Source organism: Salvelinus alpinus, chromosome 25 (genome assembly GCF_045679555.1).
Source record: "Salvelinus alpinus chromosome 25, SLU_Salpinus.1, whole genome shotgun sequence".
Lineage (NCBI taxonomy): Eukaryota > Metazoa > Chordata > Actinopteri > Salmoniformes > Salmonidae > Salvelinus > Salvelinus alpinus.
In genome coordinates, this window is record NC_092110.1 from 21,041,206 (window position 1) to 21,058,791 (window position 17,586).

General features: G+C 41.1%; 2 protein-coding genes across 3 annotated transcripts; both read left to right on the plus strand.

The window, feature by feature from the left end:
* The first annotated feature begins 1,056 nt into the window (after positions 1-1,056).
* Positions 1,057-8,065, plus strand: LOC139553606 (delta-like protein 4). Of its 2 annotated transcripts, none has more exons than XM_071366125.1 (11): positions 1,057-1,516; positions 1,687-1,950; positions 2,253-2,310; positions 3,012-3,278; positions 3,927-3,987; positions 4,226-4,356; positions 4,568-4,737; positions 5,060-5,276; positions 5,488-6,238; positions 6,364-6,472; positions 6,629-8,065. In XM_071366125.1, exons 1-11 carry the CDS (start codon positions 1,463-1,465, stop codon positions 6,632-6,634), a joined length of 2,088 nt encoding a protein of 695 aa, XP_071222226.1. In that variant the 5' UTR covers positions 1,057-1,462; the 3' UTR covers positions 6,635-8,065. The 2 variants fall into 2 exon arrangements, with proteins under 2 accessions (XP_071222226.1, XP_071222227.1); XM_071366126.1 differs by having other exon boundaries at positions 3,015-3,278.
* Positions 8,066-11,592: 3,527 nt separating this feature from the next.
* On the plus strand, positions 11,593-14,933 carry LOC139553081 (glutathione-specific gamma-glutamylcyclotransferase 1-like). Its single transcript, XM_071365047.1, has 3 exons — positions 11,593-12,142; positions 12,481-12,516; positions 14,021-14,933. Exons 1-3 carry the CDS (start codon positions 11,969-11,971, stop codon positions 14,384-14,386), a joined length of 576 nt encoding a protein of 191 aa, XP_071221148.1. The 5' UTR covers positions 11,593-11,968; the 3' UTR covers positions 14,387-14,933.
* Positions 14,934-17,586: the final 2,653 nt, after the last annotated feature.

A 17,586-nucleotide genomic window follows, 5' to 3' on the forward strand; every position in this document is an offset into this window, starting at 1 on the left:
AGAAATCAACACAACGTGAACAGGGTAATTAACACTTAGTTTACACGAAATATACAACAATAATCTAATATGTTTACTGAAACACACAACAATAATCAAACTTGTAAACAAAAACATGTATAAAGTTGAAAAACAGTATTGATTTAATGCACTAACATAAGTACATGTCTTGATAACCTCTGTTACAATAATTATGTGAGAGAATGAGACTGGAAGTTTGGATTTGAGCAGTTCTTCACATTTCTGATGAGTGGGTTGGATAGAGCTCAGCTCATTATCATACAGCTGTATGGTTATCTCCCGCTTCGTCTTCACTATTCTATATAATATGTGGCATTAACAAAGATGTGTGGTCAGTGATAATGGTAGGCACGCGACCAAAGAGGCACGTGGCATCTTTGTGGATGAGGGCGCACCCAATGACGCACAGCCAATTGGAGAGTGCAAAATTGATGTACAGGTTAAAAAAAGGAAAGGGTAATCCGTTTTACGATTATCAAGAATGTCTACTAGTGCAATATAAACCAAACAAACTATATCAAATGTTAACTAATAGTTATCCAATGTTAAAGGTACAATCTGGGAGAGATAACGAGTCACAATGAATTATAGACAGGGTAAAATAGACAGGATTTTCGTACAAATGCTATGATATTAATTTCGTAATTACTGATAATAACATCAAATAAAGAGGATGACATTTAATTGCTAATAATTAATAAAATAATTATTATTCAAAATATATTTGGAATAAAAGTGCGTAACAACATATATAAATGATCCTTTGTTGAACAAATTCAAAATTGCTGTAAGGCTACACGTGCTGAAAACCCCTTTCAGTGAACCAAAAACATATCAACAGATGCCGAATTGTTGATAGTCAGAAGTCTGTCTCCTGCGAGAGACAACGGCAGGATTATTAAAATTGGACATGAGGGTTGGTTGCAACAGGCGTGGATGGAAAGGGGCGGTGTTTATTGATTGACAGTATTCATAATGACACACAAGTATATAACGTGAACCGAGACGTGAAACACCCTTCATTAAGAAACAGAGTTCTCTGTGACTGATGTCCTGCCACATTTTCACAACAATCTTGGCGCCACCAGAAGCTTTCTGTATAAGCAAAGCGCAAGAGTTGCATCGACACAACGCCAAGAGAAAACACATTTTCTGCAGGATCAAGATGGAAGGTCAACGTAAAGACAGAAGGATGAATAAACTGTGGATATTGACGTTACTGTTATGCGTTTAACCTGCATCTCACTGTCTGGATAACAAGGTTTCTCAACTTCTGCGCGTTTTGGATTGCGGAGCTCGGTCTCGCCCAAAAAGGTTTTGAAGAAGGATTTATTTATTTCTCATTTCCAAATTTCATATTTCATCATCACTGCTTGGAATAGGAGCCCTCTGTGGAGAACAGGTTATTTTTCAAAGGATACGAACCGATCTGTGGAAAAGAATGGCAACTTGGTTTACCTTTATCATCGCAATTATTATAACGATTTTTAAGCAGGTAATTTTATAGTTAAACTATTATTGGAATCATTCATGCCTAGATGTTGACACAGCAACAGTTTAATAATGCACCATGTAATAGCATATAATACGCCTATAATAATGCGCAATGTAAATTATTGCAATGGAATATTGTTCTATATTTATTAATTGATTCTCTTCCTTTAGGTTCTGGGATCTGGTGTATTCGAGCTTGATCTTCATCAGTTTCAGAATAATAGAGGTTTGCTGGCAAACGGCGTATCTTGTAGTCCAGCGTGTAGGACTTTTTTCCGAGTTTGCTTGAAGAACTACCAGACCGTAGTGTCACCAGGTGACTGCTACTTCGGCAGTGTCGTTACACCTGTACTAGGCACCAACTCGTTCAGCGTCATGGAGGACGGCACGTTCACTAAACCTATTCGCCTGCCACTCACCCACTTTGCATGGCCGGTAAGACACTATGCATTGCCTATAATACCACATTGAAGTGGTTGAGAATATATATGCCTATTGATACATGGAATAACGGTGTTTGCAATAAGATGGGTGGTGAAGAGCTAAGCATAAATCAAACAACTGCACTAACCTATATAGACGTGCATGAGGATTTAGGATAACATGTTAGTATGTCATTAGCCTAGTCCACATATCATTCAATACATGTTATCTAAAGAAGAAAAAAATAGGGAAAAAATATGTGTAACTGAAAAAATGAAACTCATGGTAGGATAATATTTTTTCTCCACTCCTAGGGCTCGTTTTCTCTAATCATTGAAGCATGGTATTCTCCTTCAGCGGACCTACCTGAAGGTGAGTGGCGCGCTACATACATGACCACCGCTAGAGGGATACATGGCACTGTTACAGATGCATGACAAATACTCCCTATGCTCTAGATTTAAATCAATACGCATTATAATTAAATGCAATTTATGCAGTATAAATAAATGCAATTTATGCAGTATTAATAAATGCAATGTATACAGAAATGTTGCCGTTATAATGAAACTTGGAAATATGAATGTGTTGATGTCCATGTGTAATGATGAATTACGTGCAACAGAGCACTTCTTTCATGCTCTGTGTCCAACACAATCGCACTTCCTTTGGTTTATTTTAAGCGTGGGAAAGTGTTCAAGTCTTTAGTGAGAATATCTAAACCTTGCCAAAAGCCTCATGACTGCTTTTCCTGTATTTTACACCTTTTGCTGTTCCGCCCTTTGGAAGGGGAATAATGGGTTGAACATGTTTTGCTGACATAAAGGAAGATGACATTTCAATCGCCGTCCACCGACCCACTTGAAAAAATAGGGCACAGGCCTTGATATATGCCTATCATAAACTGAAAACTTCCATTACATATTTACCATCTATTTATCCTATTGAGAGAAATAATTCAAGACAATGTGCACTGTTTGTTTGGCATTTTTTTTAAATCATGCAATCATACAGTAGTAGCCTACTTGATAGGCCACACTATCTTGACGCATGTTTTTTGTTCTCTATCCCAGCAGATACAAACAACCCTGCCTTATTGATTAGTTATTTTGCCATTCAAAGAAAGTTGGAAGTAGGAGATGAGTGGTCCCAGGATGTGCAAAGTGTGAAGCAGACGGAGTTAAGGTACTCATACCGGTTCATCTGCCATGCAAATTACTACGGGGACAGTTGTTCAAAAATATGCGCTCCAAGAGACGACCGTTTTGGCCACTACACCTGCAACCCTGACGGGCAAATATCATGTCTACCGGGCTGGAAGGGACAATACTGCGAAGAACGTAAGCAATCAGAATAAAATGTTCTGGGTTTCTTAAGAAGACTTTTCACAATATATAGTAGGATGTTATTTCTCAAAGTATTTGCATAATAGGGCCCATAGTGTCGAGATGCCGCTGCTCTAGAAAGGCTTAGATTTGCAGTTTGGAGTGACAAGGATGAGCGAAAATAGCGAGGCGCGCTCCCTTCCAACCCAGCCCCTTCACCCCTAGATTTCTCACAACTTTGGGCACATGTGGGTAGAATAATCCCGGGTAGCGTTCTGGTAAAGCAGCACGCGCCGGGTTAATCGCGGCATTATTATCAGCCACGCGCCACTAAATTGCGGGCTCTATTGTTGAGCGGTAGGGCAGCAGCTGCAAACAGGGTTCAACAGCCTACCAACAACAATGGGGCAGCTGTCCGCTTTTGAGACCAAGCATCTGCTCAGGCCTAACCAGCCGTTAAACACTAGTCTTGTAACCATGCAAATTCAATGTCACAACACAGAAACAGCAAATTAAGGTTTCATTAGAAATAGACAGGTAACCGTTTTGATACTACAACAGTGGGAAGGGGATTCCTAATCCGAGCCAGAAGCTTTATGATCTATTGTTGAATGAGTTTACAAAAAAATAAAGTTCCTGTTTTGTCAAATTTTTTATATGCAGCAATTTGCCTGGAAGGGTGCAGCAAAATAAATGGAAATTGCTCAAGGCCAGGACAGTGTGTGTAAGTATACAATAGTTAATCTAGTGTGTGTGTGTGTGTGTGTGTGTGTGTGTGTGTGTGTGTGTGTGTGTGTGTGTGTGTGTGTGTGTGTGTGTGTGTGTGTGTGTGTGTGTGTGTGTGTGTGTGTGTGTGTGTGTGTGTGTGTGTGTTTACATACATGCTTGCCTGCCTGCATGTGTATTTGCCTGCATGTGTGTAAGTACACAGTGCTAAAGGTGTGATGTTTTGTTTGTGACAGATGCAGAGAGGGCTGGCAGGGGACCTTCTGTAATGAGTGTAAAAGGCATCCATCCTGCAAACATGGCACCTGTCAGCAGCCCTGGCAGTGCACCTGCAAAGAGGGCTGGGGAGGCCTCCTCTGTGACCAAGGTCAGTGTCTCAGGCTCCTCTGGGTCCTGTTGTGAAACAATACAGAAGTACTGCTGTTCAATAGCCCATAGGGGGAAACCACAGGACGTGCTATATGACAGTATAAATATGACATGTTCCTATAATATTGCAAGAGTCATCAGGCATCCTGATTATGATAGGAGACTAGGGCCGGGGAGTAACTGTTTTTCATATACACATTTATCCACAGATCTGAACTATTGCACCCATCACAAGCCGTGTCGTAATGGGGCCACTTGTATGAACACGGGCCAGGGGAGCTACACCTGTACCTGCCAGCCGGGCTTCACAGGGGATAAGTGTGACAGTGAGGTCAGGGAGTGCGACAGCCAGCCCTGTCGGAACGGAGGCCAGTGCTTGGTAAGCCCGGAAAGCCTATCCGTTTCCCACAACACACAGCACACACAGGCTTTCCTGTTTTTGTTTTTCCTATATCTATCCACATCTCTAGGCCGGTATAGAAGAATGCAACAGACAGACCTTTAGCCAGTTCACATACTCTCTCCTGTTAATGAATGTAATTCAAACTGGGGCACAGGGGGCATGAGAATTATGAGATAATAATGTGGAGTCGCAAGGGCATCGAAATGAGAGGCACAGCAAGAAACCTACACTGAATTTTGCTGGGATTGTTTCCTGTGACAGTGGGCTGTGATAACCTCTGTCTATCTGTGGCCAACAGGACCTTGAGAACGGCTATAGGTGTGCATGCCCACAGGGGTTCGAGGGGACGCACTGCGAGCACAGAATGCTGACTTGTGCCGATTCACCCTGCTTCCACGGGAAGTGCAGAGAAAGGGACAATGGGCGGAGCTACATGTGCGAGTGCCCAGGGGGCTTCACTGGACTCAACTGTGAGAAGAAAGTGGACAAATGCACCTCCTTGCCCTGTACAAATGGTATGTGATAGTTTCCACTGTCTCCACATCTCAACAACAACAATTAGAAGGAATTTGTTTATTGTCTTTGAGTTCTTTTCTACACCGTCAGTACAGAGCACTTACTCAAACAAATCAATTTGGAATGTTCTCTCTAGAGACATCTGCATTAGAGCTAACCTCAATTGAATATGATGTGCACTGTTTGATAATGCTGGGCTGTTCTGTTCAGGTGGACGTTGTGTAATCCATGGCACCACACGTTGGTGCAGCTGCCGCTCAGGCTTCACTGGCCCACGCTGCGAGATCAACATCAACGAGTGTTCCATGAACCCCTGCGCCAGTGGAGCTACCTGCATGGACCGCATCAACGACTACACCTGTATCTGCCCCCTGGGCTACACCGGCCGCAACTGTGACAAGCCCACTGACAGCTGTGTCTCCAAACCCTGCCTGAACGGTGGGACCTGCACCAATGGGGCCAAAGGCCAGCCTGCTGACTGCACCTGCTCAGCCCACTTCAGCGGCACCCAGTGCCAGTACTACGATGTGCCTTTACTCATCCCCCCCAGCCCCAGCCCCAGCCCCGTCAGAGAGCCCCAAGACAGGCTCCACTGGGCAGCCATCTGTCTGGGTGTGGGCCTGGTGGTGCTCCTGGTGCTGATCTTCATGGTGGCCATGGTCCTGCGCCACATCCAGCAGCAGAGGAAGAGGGAGCAGGACTCAGAGACCATGAACAACCTTTCACATTTCCAGAAGGAGAACCTCATTTCTGACCTGCAGCTGAAGAACACCAACAAAAAGGTGGACCTGGACCTAGAGGTGGATTGTCCCAGGGAGAAGTCCCAAAACCACAAACACATCAACTACCACTTGGACTACAAAACCTCCAAGGAGTACAAGGATGAACCGTCGCAAGAGGATAAAGATGAGAACTGTAAAAAGACGATAGAGGAGAAAATGCCGTTGAGTAGAAAGTACAGGTAAGTTCAAATGCTGCCTGCAGATGACAACCTGGATAGATTTGACCTACTTCCTATTCTCCAGTGTTTGATAAATGACAGTGGTTTGGTTTTTAAGTGTTGACATGTTTTCTTTTCATTTACAGCGAAAGGCCAGAGTGTAGGATAGCAACGATATGTTCTCCAAGAGATTCAATATACCAGTCTGTGTTTGTGATAGCAGAGGAGAAAAATGAATGCGTCATAGCAACTGAGGTAAGCTTATTTTTTCACATTTCCTCTGAACATGTTCCTGCAACTCTTGACAGCATGTCATTAACAGTTATCAATCAGCAATGCAAAAATGTATCAAGGTTTCCATTATATTGCTCTGATGATTAAACTAGTTAACTTTTTGTCTTCTACTACCAGGTATAATACATGGAGGGTATCAGACATTCTGAAGAATGGATATCTTCTGGACTGTTTACAGTGTAGAAACAGACAGGGATTTATTTAACTGTGAATTGCTGCTCTAGAAAACTTGATAACTGGACCGAGCCGGTGTGCTCTATGAATGCAATAGGACTCAAACTACAGAACTTTGTTAGAATGTAAGGACTGAACAGACTGTGAGAAATAATACACAACTTGGACTTTTGGATGTTTCACCTTCAGGGTGGACTGACAGATTCAGCCCCTTGACAGGACTTGTCCCACCATATCCATGGAAAACAGGCCTATGTGTTTATGCCACCTTGCCCATCAGCAGGACGAGAGGGCTCTGTCTGGAGATACTCCACCTTATTTTGATAATCAGCAACCAACCAATCAACTTACTGCCAACAAGAAGCCAGCTACTTCCATTTACCCTGGTGATGTGCTACAGTATGCAAAAAAGGAGACTTTGTTTAATAAACTTTCAAGGAGAGAAAAAAAATACTAGAAACGGTTCATTTTTTGAGAATAATTGAGACCCAGGCCTATGTCAATTTTGTAAATTATTATTATTTTTTTTTTTTACATAAAAAATGTTAATAAAGAATGTATGCATCCCGAATCACAGAGCCTTAAGTATGGGTTATAGAGCTTGATGCCCTGCTTCTTCTTGGATCCATTGCACAACAAAAACTGAAGGGAAAATACTTTTTTTTTTAAACAACTGATGCAATAAATGACGTAGTGCCAGGGGGATTCAAGAAGAAGCTATTTTTACTTCTTATTATGCAACATTGCCCAGAAATGAAAACAAAGAAAAACAAAAGTGACTATCATACCAAGGACGCCTATAATTAGAATTGACATTACTGAACCAATAATGTTTTTTTTTTAAATTAGTATTTCACTAGTTATTTAAATATTATGAAGCACTGGTCTTTCTATTATGTTTTATACGATTATTTTGTATATAATGTATATTTATAAATTTAGAAGTCGGTGTACAACGGTTTTCAATTTGATGCCCAAAAAGTTGAATTTATTTTAATGTTTAATGTTGTTGTGATTGTTGTTTTTTAAACAATGAAAACATATCTGGTACACTGTTTGTTGGTTTCATGTTGAGTAGAAGTGGTCAACTATAGAGCTTTCAATTTGCCTAGATATTGGAATGATCAAGAACCTTCCGTTGAAGTCCATCCCCTGTTGTGGAAATGGCTTCATTGTCTAGATGATGTATGACCTTGTAGCAGTTCTAGTAATCACATGTGGTGGTGGTGACTGGTGAGTCAATGTGATGTGAAATCAATGTGCACGCAATCATTTAGTGGACAGTATTGTATTTGACAGCAATGTGAGAAATATGGACAAAAGTTATATATTAAAAAAAAATGAATAAAATTTTTGAAGTACAGTACACAGAATGGTCAATATTTGTATGGAAGTGTTTTTTTTCTCCAAAAAGAACATCAATCTCATCCTTATGCCCCTGGTTGTCAAGCATTCAAGTTGCTTTAAACTGGCTTGACTCCATTTGAGTCAATGAGCAGTCATTTTGACTCATCTGCTCTTAACAGTCTAATAAATACATTTCATATATGCTATCGAAGAAATAAATATGTGGGTTGTGTTTATGAAGGTCTGGGTAACATCAGAATAAGACTATTTAAAAAAAAAAAAAGAACTCAATAGCATATTCATTAGTTTATGTTATTGTAGGCTATCCGTTGCTGCATGTGACACTGTAGGATAATTTTTTTTTGACAAAACTGTTTGTGATATCGAAATTCTTACAACATACATGTGTTAAATAAACTTATTCAGGAAAAGTCAAGGATGGAGGGGACATTACTTAAACAATTGTAGAGGTAATAGAATTTTAAATTCATATCGAGTCCAAATGAGTCACTCGGCTTTTCTGGTGTTAAAATGTCAAGCTGTTTCCTTGGATGTCCACCCCATAAGTTAAAATATTGAGACGAGGAGGGAACACAATCTGGAAAAGAGGCTACTTAACTAAACCAGGCAGATGCTTTGGGGTGTGACCCTACACCACTGGGAAAATCAGTGCCTCCTCTCTAACTGAGCGTGAACGCAGCAAATAGGGCCCCAAGAGTCCAGTGCCAAGTTACCGGCAGCCTTGAAGGGGTGCTAAAGCCAACACAACACCCCAGCCAGTCCAGATCTCCCAACAAAGACAACTATCACATGCTTAACACCTGATCATCTATCTCTGCTATTATATTGATTACTTTGATTAATTATTTCGTCTTAACAACCCTAACACCCACACTTTTGTCTTTTTCACATATTCTTTCCCATTTTATAACCCTTTCAGACATCTACCATAAAGCCACATATTTTCATTGTGTTATAATCAAAGCATCCTGTTTTTGGCCAATTGACATCATTTCCTGCATCCCGTCAGATTAAAATGTACAGGACACCGGCCAACAACTTTTCTCTCACATCTGTTACAAAAAGACTGCATGTTGATAAAAAAAAATTCTCCCATTCCTATTTCCCACGGTTGCAAACATCACTATCAATTGCTCTATGTTCTTCACAAGGATAAGATGTTTGATTATACAGGCATTTATTCATCACAAAAATCCTCAAAGTCCTATAAAAAACAAACATAGTAAATGACTGATAGAAAGCGAGTACCTAAACGTGCTTCAGGCCAGCTTGAACAAAAGAGAATCAAGTGCTCGACTGAGGAGACCCCAACTAGTGACTTTCCAGGAATATAAAGAAAATAGTAAATGACTGCTTTACAACACTCAAACAATGAGAATTAAATCTAAATGAAACCTAAAACAGTTTTCAAAATAGAGTGTATTGACAATCATTTGCATGTTAACATTGAGGAAATGGCATCTGATCTCAGGAAATACAGTAACTTCAGACAGAGGTTTCCTTTCTTTTTGTAATGTTCTTAATTAACACATGGGGGCAGTAAACCATACATGAAAGTTACTTCCAATATTTCTTTCAATACTTAAAATAAGAATTGGATAACTAGAGGCAAGGGGAGTATTCTATATTTTAAGATTTTGTGATGATATCAAATAAGCTATTGTATATGGAACACCATTATCAGACTGTGTTGTTCATGCCACGGTAGGACCAAAACATCATTGTCCTAGCCTGAGGTGAAAGAGGGGTGAAGGTAAATCGTCTACTTAAGCGTCATTCATTGATCAGGTATGATACAAGCTTATATAGGGTGCTAGAGAGACACCTAAGAAGAGAACAGATGTTAAAAGGGCTTTACAATACTTGGATCTTATTCTGCAAGCTAATGCTTCTATTTATAGCTAATCTCATTAGCTGCTTCTGCGGTATCACACTATGTGACACTCAAGGATATAATGGGAGCTCCGTTTTCACACATGGTTAAAAAGAGACTGCAGGCTTGCTGCTTGCCTTACTTTCCTGACAGTGGAGAGCAATGAAGCAAACATTGATATACATACAGTACTTCAAAGTACTTCAAAGAGAATAAACATGTATTTTTCAAACACTACTATCACACCAACATCCATGGTGGAATTGCAAGATCTCAAGCAAAGCATTTTTACAGGATATACTCAATTCAACTCACAAGTTTGGCCATTGGACAGCCAGTGTCACTGTCAATCTATGTATAACCAGGGAACATAATGTAAGAGCTTCAACATCCTGTGAATGGGGCAAAAATAGCTTGCCGTTTCTGTGTTATGTAAACTATCCTCTGAAATACAATGAACGGATGGAAGAATTAATGAATGAAGTAATTCATTAATTACTTTATATGTCTGTCTTTTATGTGACTCATGATTATTAGATACCATTTTCAGTAAATCAAACGACTACAAGATTGCAAGTACAGTAGGCTACATTGTACATTACTTCCAGTGACACCTCAAGTAAAGATTAAATTACACACTTAATAAATCCCCTCTCTTATCAAAACAGTTGTGATGCTCAAAATCAATTCAGACAGTAGAGGAGAGTAGGGTAAGTTGAGACATTTTTTTAAATTCAGCATTACCCCGTCAATAGAAATAGTATTATTTTCTGACAAAGATATCCACATATATTTCCCTGGTAATAATCAGAATTAATATAAACATTTCAGTTTTGAAAACATAGCTTGTCCAAAAAAAGTGGTCTCTCGGCACAATTTACTTCAGTTTGCACAATTTACCCCATACCTGGGGTAAGTAGTGCCAAGAGACCACTTTTTTGTCTTTTAATAATTTTAACCGAAAGGTTGCTGGATCGAATCCCCGAGCTGACAAGGTAAAAATCTGCCGTTCTGCCCCTGAACAAGGCAGTTAACCCACTGTTCCCTGGTAGGCCGTCAATGTAAATAAGAATTTGATCTTAACTGCCTTGCCTAGTTAAATAAAGGTTAAATAAATAAAAAATGTTTAAACAATTTAGAAACAAGCATCATGAAACCTCTAACACAATACATTCATTTGACTTTGTGCAAATATTTTTGGGGACCCAATTTGCTTACCTCTTTTTCCATGCCATGTGGTTTCTTCCTTCACAGACTCCATGAAATGATGACCTCTTCCTAAATATTTGGTCAAATGATTAATTTTGTTTATGGTTTCCTAGAAACAGTGGTGGCTCACTTTACGCATTTGGCTCAATTTTCCCCACTCTCCCCTACAGATCACTCATATAATCCCATGTTATTGTTTTCAGTGTCTGTTCGTCAGATACGTTGTTATGGCGACATTGTAACGTTCGAAAACAAGATTCCAGAGAATGTTTTGCTCTCGATAAGGTTTCTAATTGGTCGGTTTGTGCTTCTAGTACGACCTCTTCTATGATATCATTGGTCAGCAACGTCTTGGTCTGACGTCCCGCCACAACACATACACGTGTCTGTCTGTACACCAATATACTGTTGTAGTAGTAACGTTACTGCATATTGGTTGGTAGACACACTAAACTGATTGTACAGATAGAAGTTGCGGTGAGAGATACTAGGCCTATGCATCAGCTCTTTTACATGTTATCAACATCTTTGGGTAGGCTATGATAGGGTTATTACGAATTAGCAATACTATTCGAAACGCCTCGGAAAAACCACTGTCGGCATTTATAGCGAATAGTTTAGCGGTCTCATGCTTCGGAATGCATCTACAAAGGAGAGTGAGCTCCACCGGTAACATCGTATAACAGCTCCCACTGGCCACAGACCTCAATTAAACGTCTATTCCACTTTGATTCAACCGGTGTGTGCCCAGCGGGCTTTTTCTTGACAGAAGAAAATAGGCAAAACATTACATCTTCTCTTAAATATTACCTGAACACGACCAACTAACTTTAATGAAGCTTCTGGACATTACTGCACCAGAAAAACCCAGCCTGTGGATATTCGGATATGGCTCACTAGTCTGGAAACCAGACTTCAAATACAAGAGAAACTATGTCGGCTATATCAAAGGATATAGTAGACGCTTCTGGCATGGGGACAATTTTCATCGAGGAGACAAAGACTTGGTAAGTCTTTACCTTCAGAAATGCAATCAGTGTATTTGCTGCTGCTGTAGACAGACATCATATTATCTCAGATCAAACTGTTGAGCTACAGAAAGTGGGAAGTCAAATGAAAGTCTAATAAAAAATGTCAGATTTGTGATGCAAACATATTGGTTATGGAAATGTCAATGTACATAAAGGTCTGGCATGGCCAAAAATATCTAATCTGATAGGCTCACATGTAGTAGGCTAGTCTAGCCTAAGTGGAAATTAATTTGTAAAACAATGCTGACTGTGCATTGATCCTCATGTGCTCTATTCATCTCTGTCCTTATCTCTATGGTCCTTATCCTCCACAGCCAGGTAGAGTGGTGACTTTAGTGGAAGATCATGATGTAAGTGGCTTTGTTTCAAAATAACCCAGAACACACATACAGCTCACATTTGTTTTGATCCTGTCTACCATGAATAAGTACTGTACTTTGTGTTGTAAAATACATTGACACTGGGGGGGGGGCGGGGCATAACATATTGAACCTTAATCGATGCAAGGCGGATTTTTTGGTTAAATGTTTGAGCTTAGGTTTTGTACATTTCCCTGATCAAATAAATCATACATCAATTTCAAAACACCTGTTACAGTGTTTGGATTCAAGGTCAGGATTTGATATAAGGATTTTAGCATACATCTGTAAATTCACTTGAAAGTGGCATCCAGAGTGCAAATTATACTGTGACATTAGGGGGGTCTCTATTTTTTATGGGCTTTATAGTAAAGACATGTAATTTAACTTTGACCTTTTAATGTGTCATGAACACAACCAGCCATTATGTTTTTATCTGATTGTCAAACAAATCACATCGAAAAGTAGATTAAAGGAGAAGCTCACTATTTTACAACTTGATGTTAGATGGTCCCACACCCTGAAAGTAGTCTATGGGCCAAGAGAAACTGTAGTTCATGGTTCATTTTTCTTTTAACAGCCATTACAAACTTCAGCTAACTTTAGCCACCACACGCTAACAATCAATGGAAGTGATGGTGGCATTTGACCATGTTTTAAAAAAAATGGCCAACGTACCACCTTAAGTACCATCAAACCAAATAGGGAGTTGATTTGAATTGATTTCAGGTGATTTGGACATAATAAAAAATAAAAAACATGCCTCCAGCACTTCCATTGATTGTTAGCTTGTGGTGGCTAAAGTTAGCTGAAGTTTGTAGTGGCTGTTTAAAGAAAACGGATCAATGGATTACAGTTTCTCTTGGCCCATAGACTATTTTCAGAGTGAGGAACCATCTAACATCAAGCTGTAAAATAGTGAACTACTCCTTTAAGTAGGTTACCTGCGCATGTTCATCTACTCCAAAGTAAGTCCAGCATCTGAACAGTGCACTGTGCACCCGCAATTTGAATGGAAGGACATCTATTACAAACACTGTAAGTGTAATGACATTCAGCCTACGAAGTGCTGTGTATTCATGGATTCCAAGGGAAGCCAGGCTTCCCCAAAAATGTATGATTTATCATTGTGTCTATCCATGTTTCATAATTTTTCTTCATTTCGCAAGAGGCTGAATCTATTTCACCAGAGAAAGCATCCGAGCGAGGCAAACAGCACCCCTCTTTCTTAGTATCTGTAGCCCATGTATCTGATGCTATTTGGCCAAAAATAATAACACGTCATACTATTTTTTGGCCATACGGCATCAGATACACGGGCTACACGTGCTAAGACAGAGGGTTGCTGTTTCGCTGGCTCAGATACTTTCTCAGGTGATATTGATGTCTTGCTGTAGGTGCGCATCTTGGTCAAAATTATCAATATATTCTATATGTTCAATCTGATTACCTACTTCTCCTTCCGCAGTCTAACATCCATCTCTTCTCACTGCAGGCTTGCACCTGGGGGGTAGCCTACGAGGTCAGCGACTCCCAAATGGAGGAGTCTCTGCAGTATCTGAATGTGAGAGAGGCTGTGCTGGGGGGCTACGTCACCAAGATGGTGGAGTTCACTCCCAGAGAGAAGTGCCAAGGGTCTCTGCTTGCCCTGGTCTACATCGCCACCTCTGACAACCCCATATACCTTGGGCCTGCCACTCCCACAGAGATAGCTGCTCAGATTGCCATCTGCAGAGGCAACACGGGCCACAACATAGAGTACCTCCTTCGCCTGGCTGAGTTCATGAGGCTGTACTGTCCTGAGGTAGAGGATGACCATCTCTTCTCCATAGAGGCAGCCGCCCTGGCTCTGCTCATCTGAACTACCAGGGTCAGGGATACTCACATCAGACCAACGATACGACCACTCAATGCTACGACACGCCCAACCCTACTTGTTAATATGATCAATGTGAAGACAATGACAATATGAAGAGAGTGCGAGTCACTACACCTCATAAAAAGGGTCAACATGTCATGATCATTGTTTTTGTTGTCCATTGTCTGTGAACGCCCATGACATTGAAATGTTTTAAGCTAAATGGGCAATGCGATTACAAGTAAGGTGCTGTATGTTTCTCTACATGGTGTGTAAAGGGAAATCTGAAATGTGTATATTTTCTGCAATCTTGTGCAAAAATGGTGACAGAATTCACCTTAACCTTTACCAGTAACTTGATTAATAAGGACTATGTTTGTACACAAATCTGCTTTCTAGTATATCCATGAACAGAATTTATTGTATACTTTGATTACATATCAAAGAATAACTTAATCATACAGTAGTCTCCTATGGTCTTTTACTATGAAGACATAGAGGCTGGCTGATTGAAGAATCTACTCATATAAAACAGAAAATTTTACCTTTACCTCAGTGGCGTACCACAGTTTCACCTTAACCATTACACCACGCAGTCTGAGATTATTAAAGCTATATAACAACATCCTACCTTTTCCCAGCAACAAGAGATATGTCTAATGTAGAGAAATTGGGAACCTATCTAAATGAAGAAAGCTAGTGATTTTAACAACTATGAAGAGACTCTATCTCTCAATCGTCTGATGCAGAATCAGACTCCTTATTCATTAGGCCACGCAATCTGTGATTATTAAATCTACATAACAATGTCCTAACTTTTCCAGGCAACAAGAGACATGTCTTATTTAGGGAAATCGGGAACCTGTCTAAACAAGTAAAGCTAGTGAAATTGAACGGCCACGAAGGAACTCGAAACCTCAATCTTCTGATTCGAAGTCCGACATCTTATCCATTAGGCCACTCAGTCTACTTCTACACAGTGCCTTCGGAAAGTATTCAGACCCCTTGACTTTTTCCACATTTTGTTTCCGTTACAGCGTTATTCTAGAATTGATTAAATCGTTTCCCCCCCCCTCATCAATCTACACACAATACCCCATAACGACAAAGCAAAAACTGGTTTCTAGAAATGTTTGCAAATATATTAAACATAAAAAATGGAAATATTTCATTTACATAAGTATTCAGACCCTTTACTCAGTACTTTGTTGAAGCACCTTTGGCAGCGATAACAGCTTTGAATCTTCTTGGGTATGATGCTACAAGCTTGGCCCACCTGTATTTGGGGAGTTTCTCCCAATCTTCTCTGCAGATCCTCTCAAGCTCTGTCAGGTTGGATGGGGAGCGTTGCTGCACAGCTATTTTCGATTGGGTTCAAGTCTGGGCTCTGGCTGGGCCACTCAAGGACATTCAGAGACTTATCCCGAAGCCACTCCTGTGTTGTCTTGGCTGTGTGCTTAGGGTCGTTGTCCTGTTGAAGGTGAACCTTCGCCCCAGTTTGAGGTCCTGAGCGCTCTGTAGCAGGTTTTCATCAAGGATCTCTCTGTACTTTGTGCCGTTCATCTTTGCCTCAATCCTGACTAGTCTCCTGCTGCTGAAAAACATCTCTACAGCATGATGCTGCCACCACCATGCTTCACCGTAGGGATGGTGCCAGGTTTCCTCCAGACGTGAAGCTTGGCATTCAAGCCAAAGAGTTCAATCTTGGTTTCATCAGACCAGAGAATCTTGTTTTGGCAAACTCCAAGCGGGCTTTCATGTGCCTTTAACTGAGGAGTGGCTTCCATCTGGCCACTCTAACATAAAGGCCTGATTGGTGGAGAGCTGCAGATATGGTTGTCCTTCTGGAAGGTTCCCCATCTCCACAGAGGAACTCTAGAGCTCTGTCAGAGTGACCATCGGGTTCTTGGTCAACTCCCTGACCAAGGCCCTTCTCTACCGATTGCTCAATTTGACCGGGCGGCCAGCTCTAGGAAGAGTCTTGATGGTTCCAAACTTCTTCCATTTAAGAATGATGGAGGCCACTGTGTTCTTGGGGACCTTCAATGATGATGGTACTCTTCCCCAGATCTCTACGGACAATTCCTTCAACCTCATGGCTTGGGTTTTGCTCTGACACGCACTGTGTCTTTCCGGAGGGGGAGGGGACTTCTAGGGGGTCCCCACCCCCCCTCCAAAAATAAATATATACACTCAGTGGCCAGTTTATTAGGTACATCACCCCGTTCTCCTACAGACAGTGAGTCACGTGGCCGTGGCTTGCTATATAAAGCAGGCAGAGAGGCATTGAGGCATTCTGTTACTGTTCGATTGAACGTTAGCATGGGCAAAATGTGTGACCTAAGCAACTTTGAGCGTGGTATGATCATCGGTGCCAGGCGCGTTGGTTCCAGTATCTCATAAACGGCCCACCTCCTGGGCTTTTCACGCACGACAGTGTCTAGGGTTTACAGGGAATGGTGCAACAAGCAAAAAATATCCAGTCAGTGGCAGTCCTGTGAGTGGAAAAAGCTCATTGATGAGAGGTCGAAGGAGAATGGCAAGAATCGTGCAAGCTAAGAGGCGGGCCACAAACTGGCAAATAACGGAGCAGTACAAAAGAGGTGTGCAGGATGGTATCTCGGAACGCACAACTTGTCGGTCCTTGTCACGGTTGGAATATTGCAGCAGAAGAGAACCACACCAGACTCCACTCCTATCAGCTAAAACAAGAAGAAGTATCTCCAGTGGGTACGCGATCACCAGAACTGGACAATTGAGGAGTGGAAAAACATTGCCTGGTCCAACGAATCCCGGTTCCTGTGGCGTCATACTCATGGCAGAGTCAGGATTTGGCATAAGCAGCATGAGTCCATGGCCCCATCCTGCCTGGTGTCAATGGTACAGGATGGTGGTGGTAGTGTAATGGTGTGGGGAATGTTTTCCTGGGACATGTTAGGTCCCTTGATACCAATTGAGCAATGTTTCCATGACCCGAAGACTTCAGGCTGTTTTGGAGGCAAAGGGGATCTGACCCGGTGCTAGATGGGTGTACATAATAAACTGGCCATATATACAGTGGCTTGCGAAAGTGTTCACCCCCTTGGCATTTTTCTTATTTTGTTGCCTTACAACCTCGAATTAAATTAGATTTTTGGGGGTGTTTGTATCACTTGATTTACACAACATGCCTACCACTTTGAAGATGCAAAATATTTTTTATT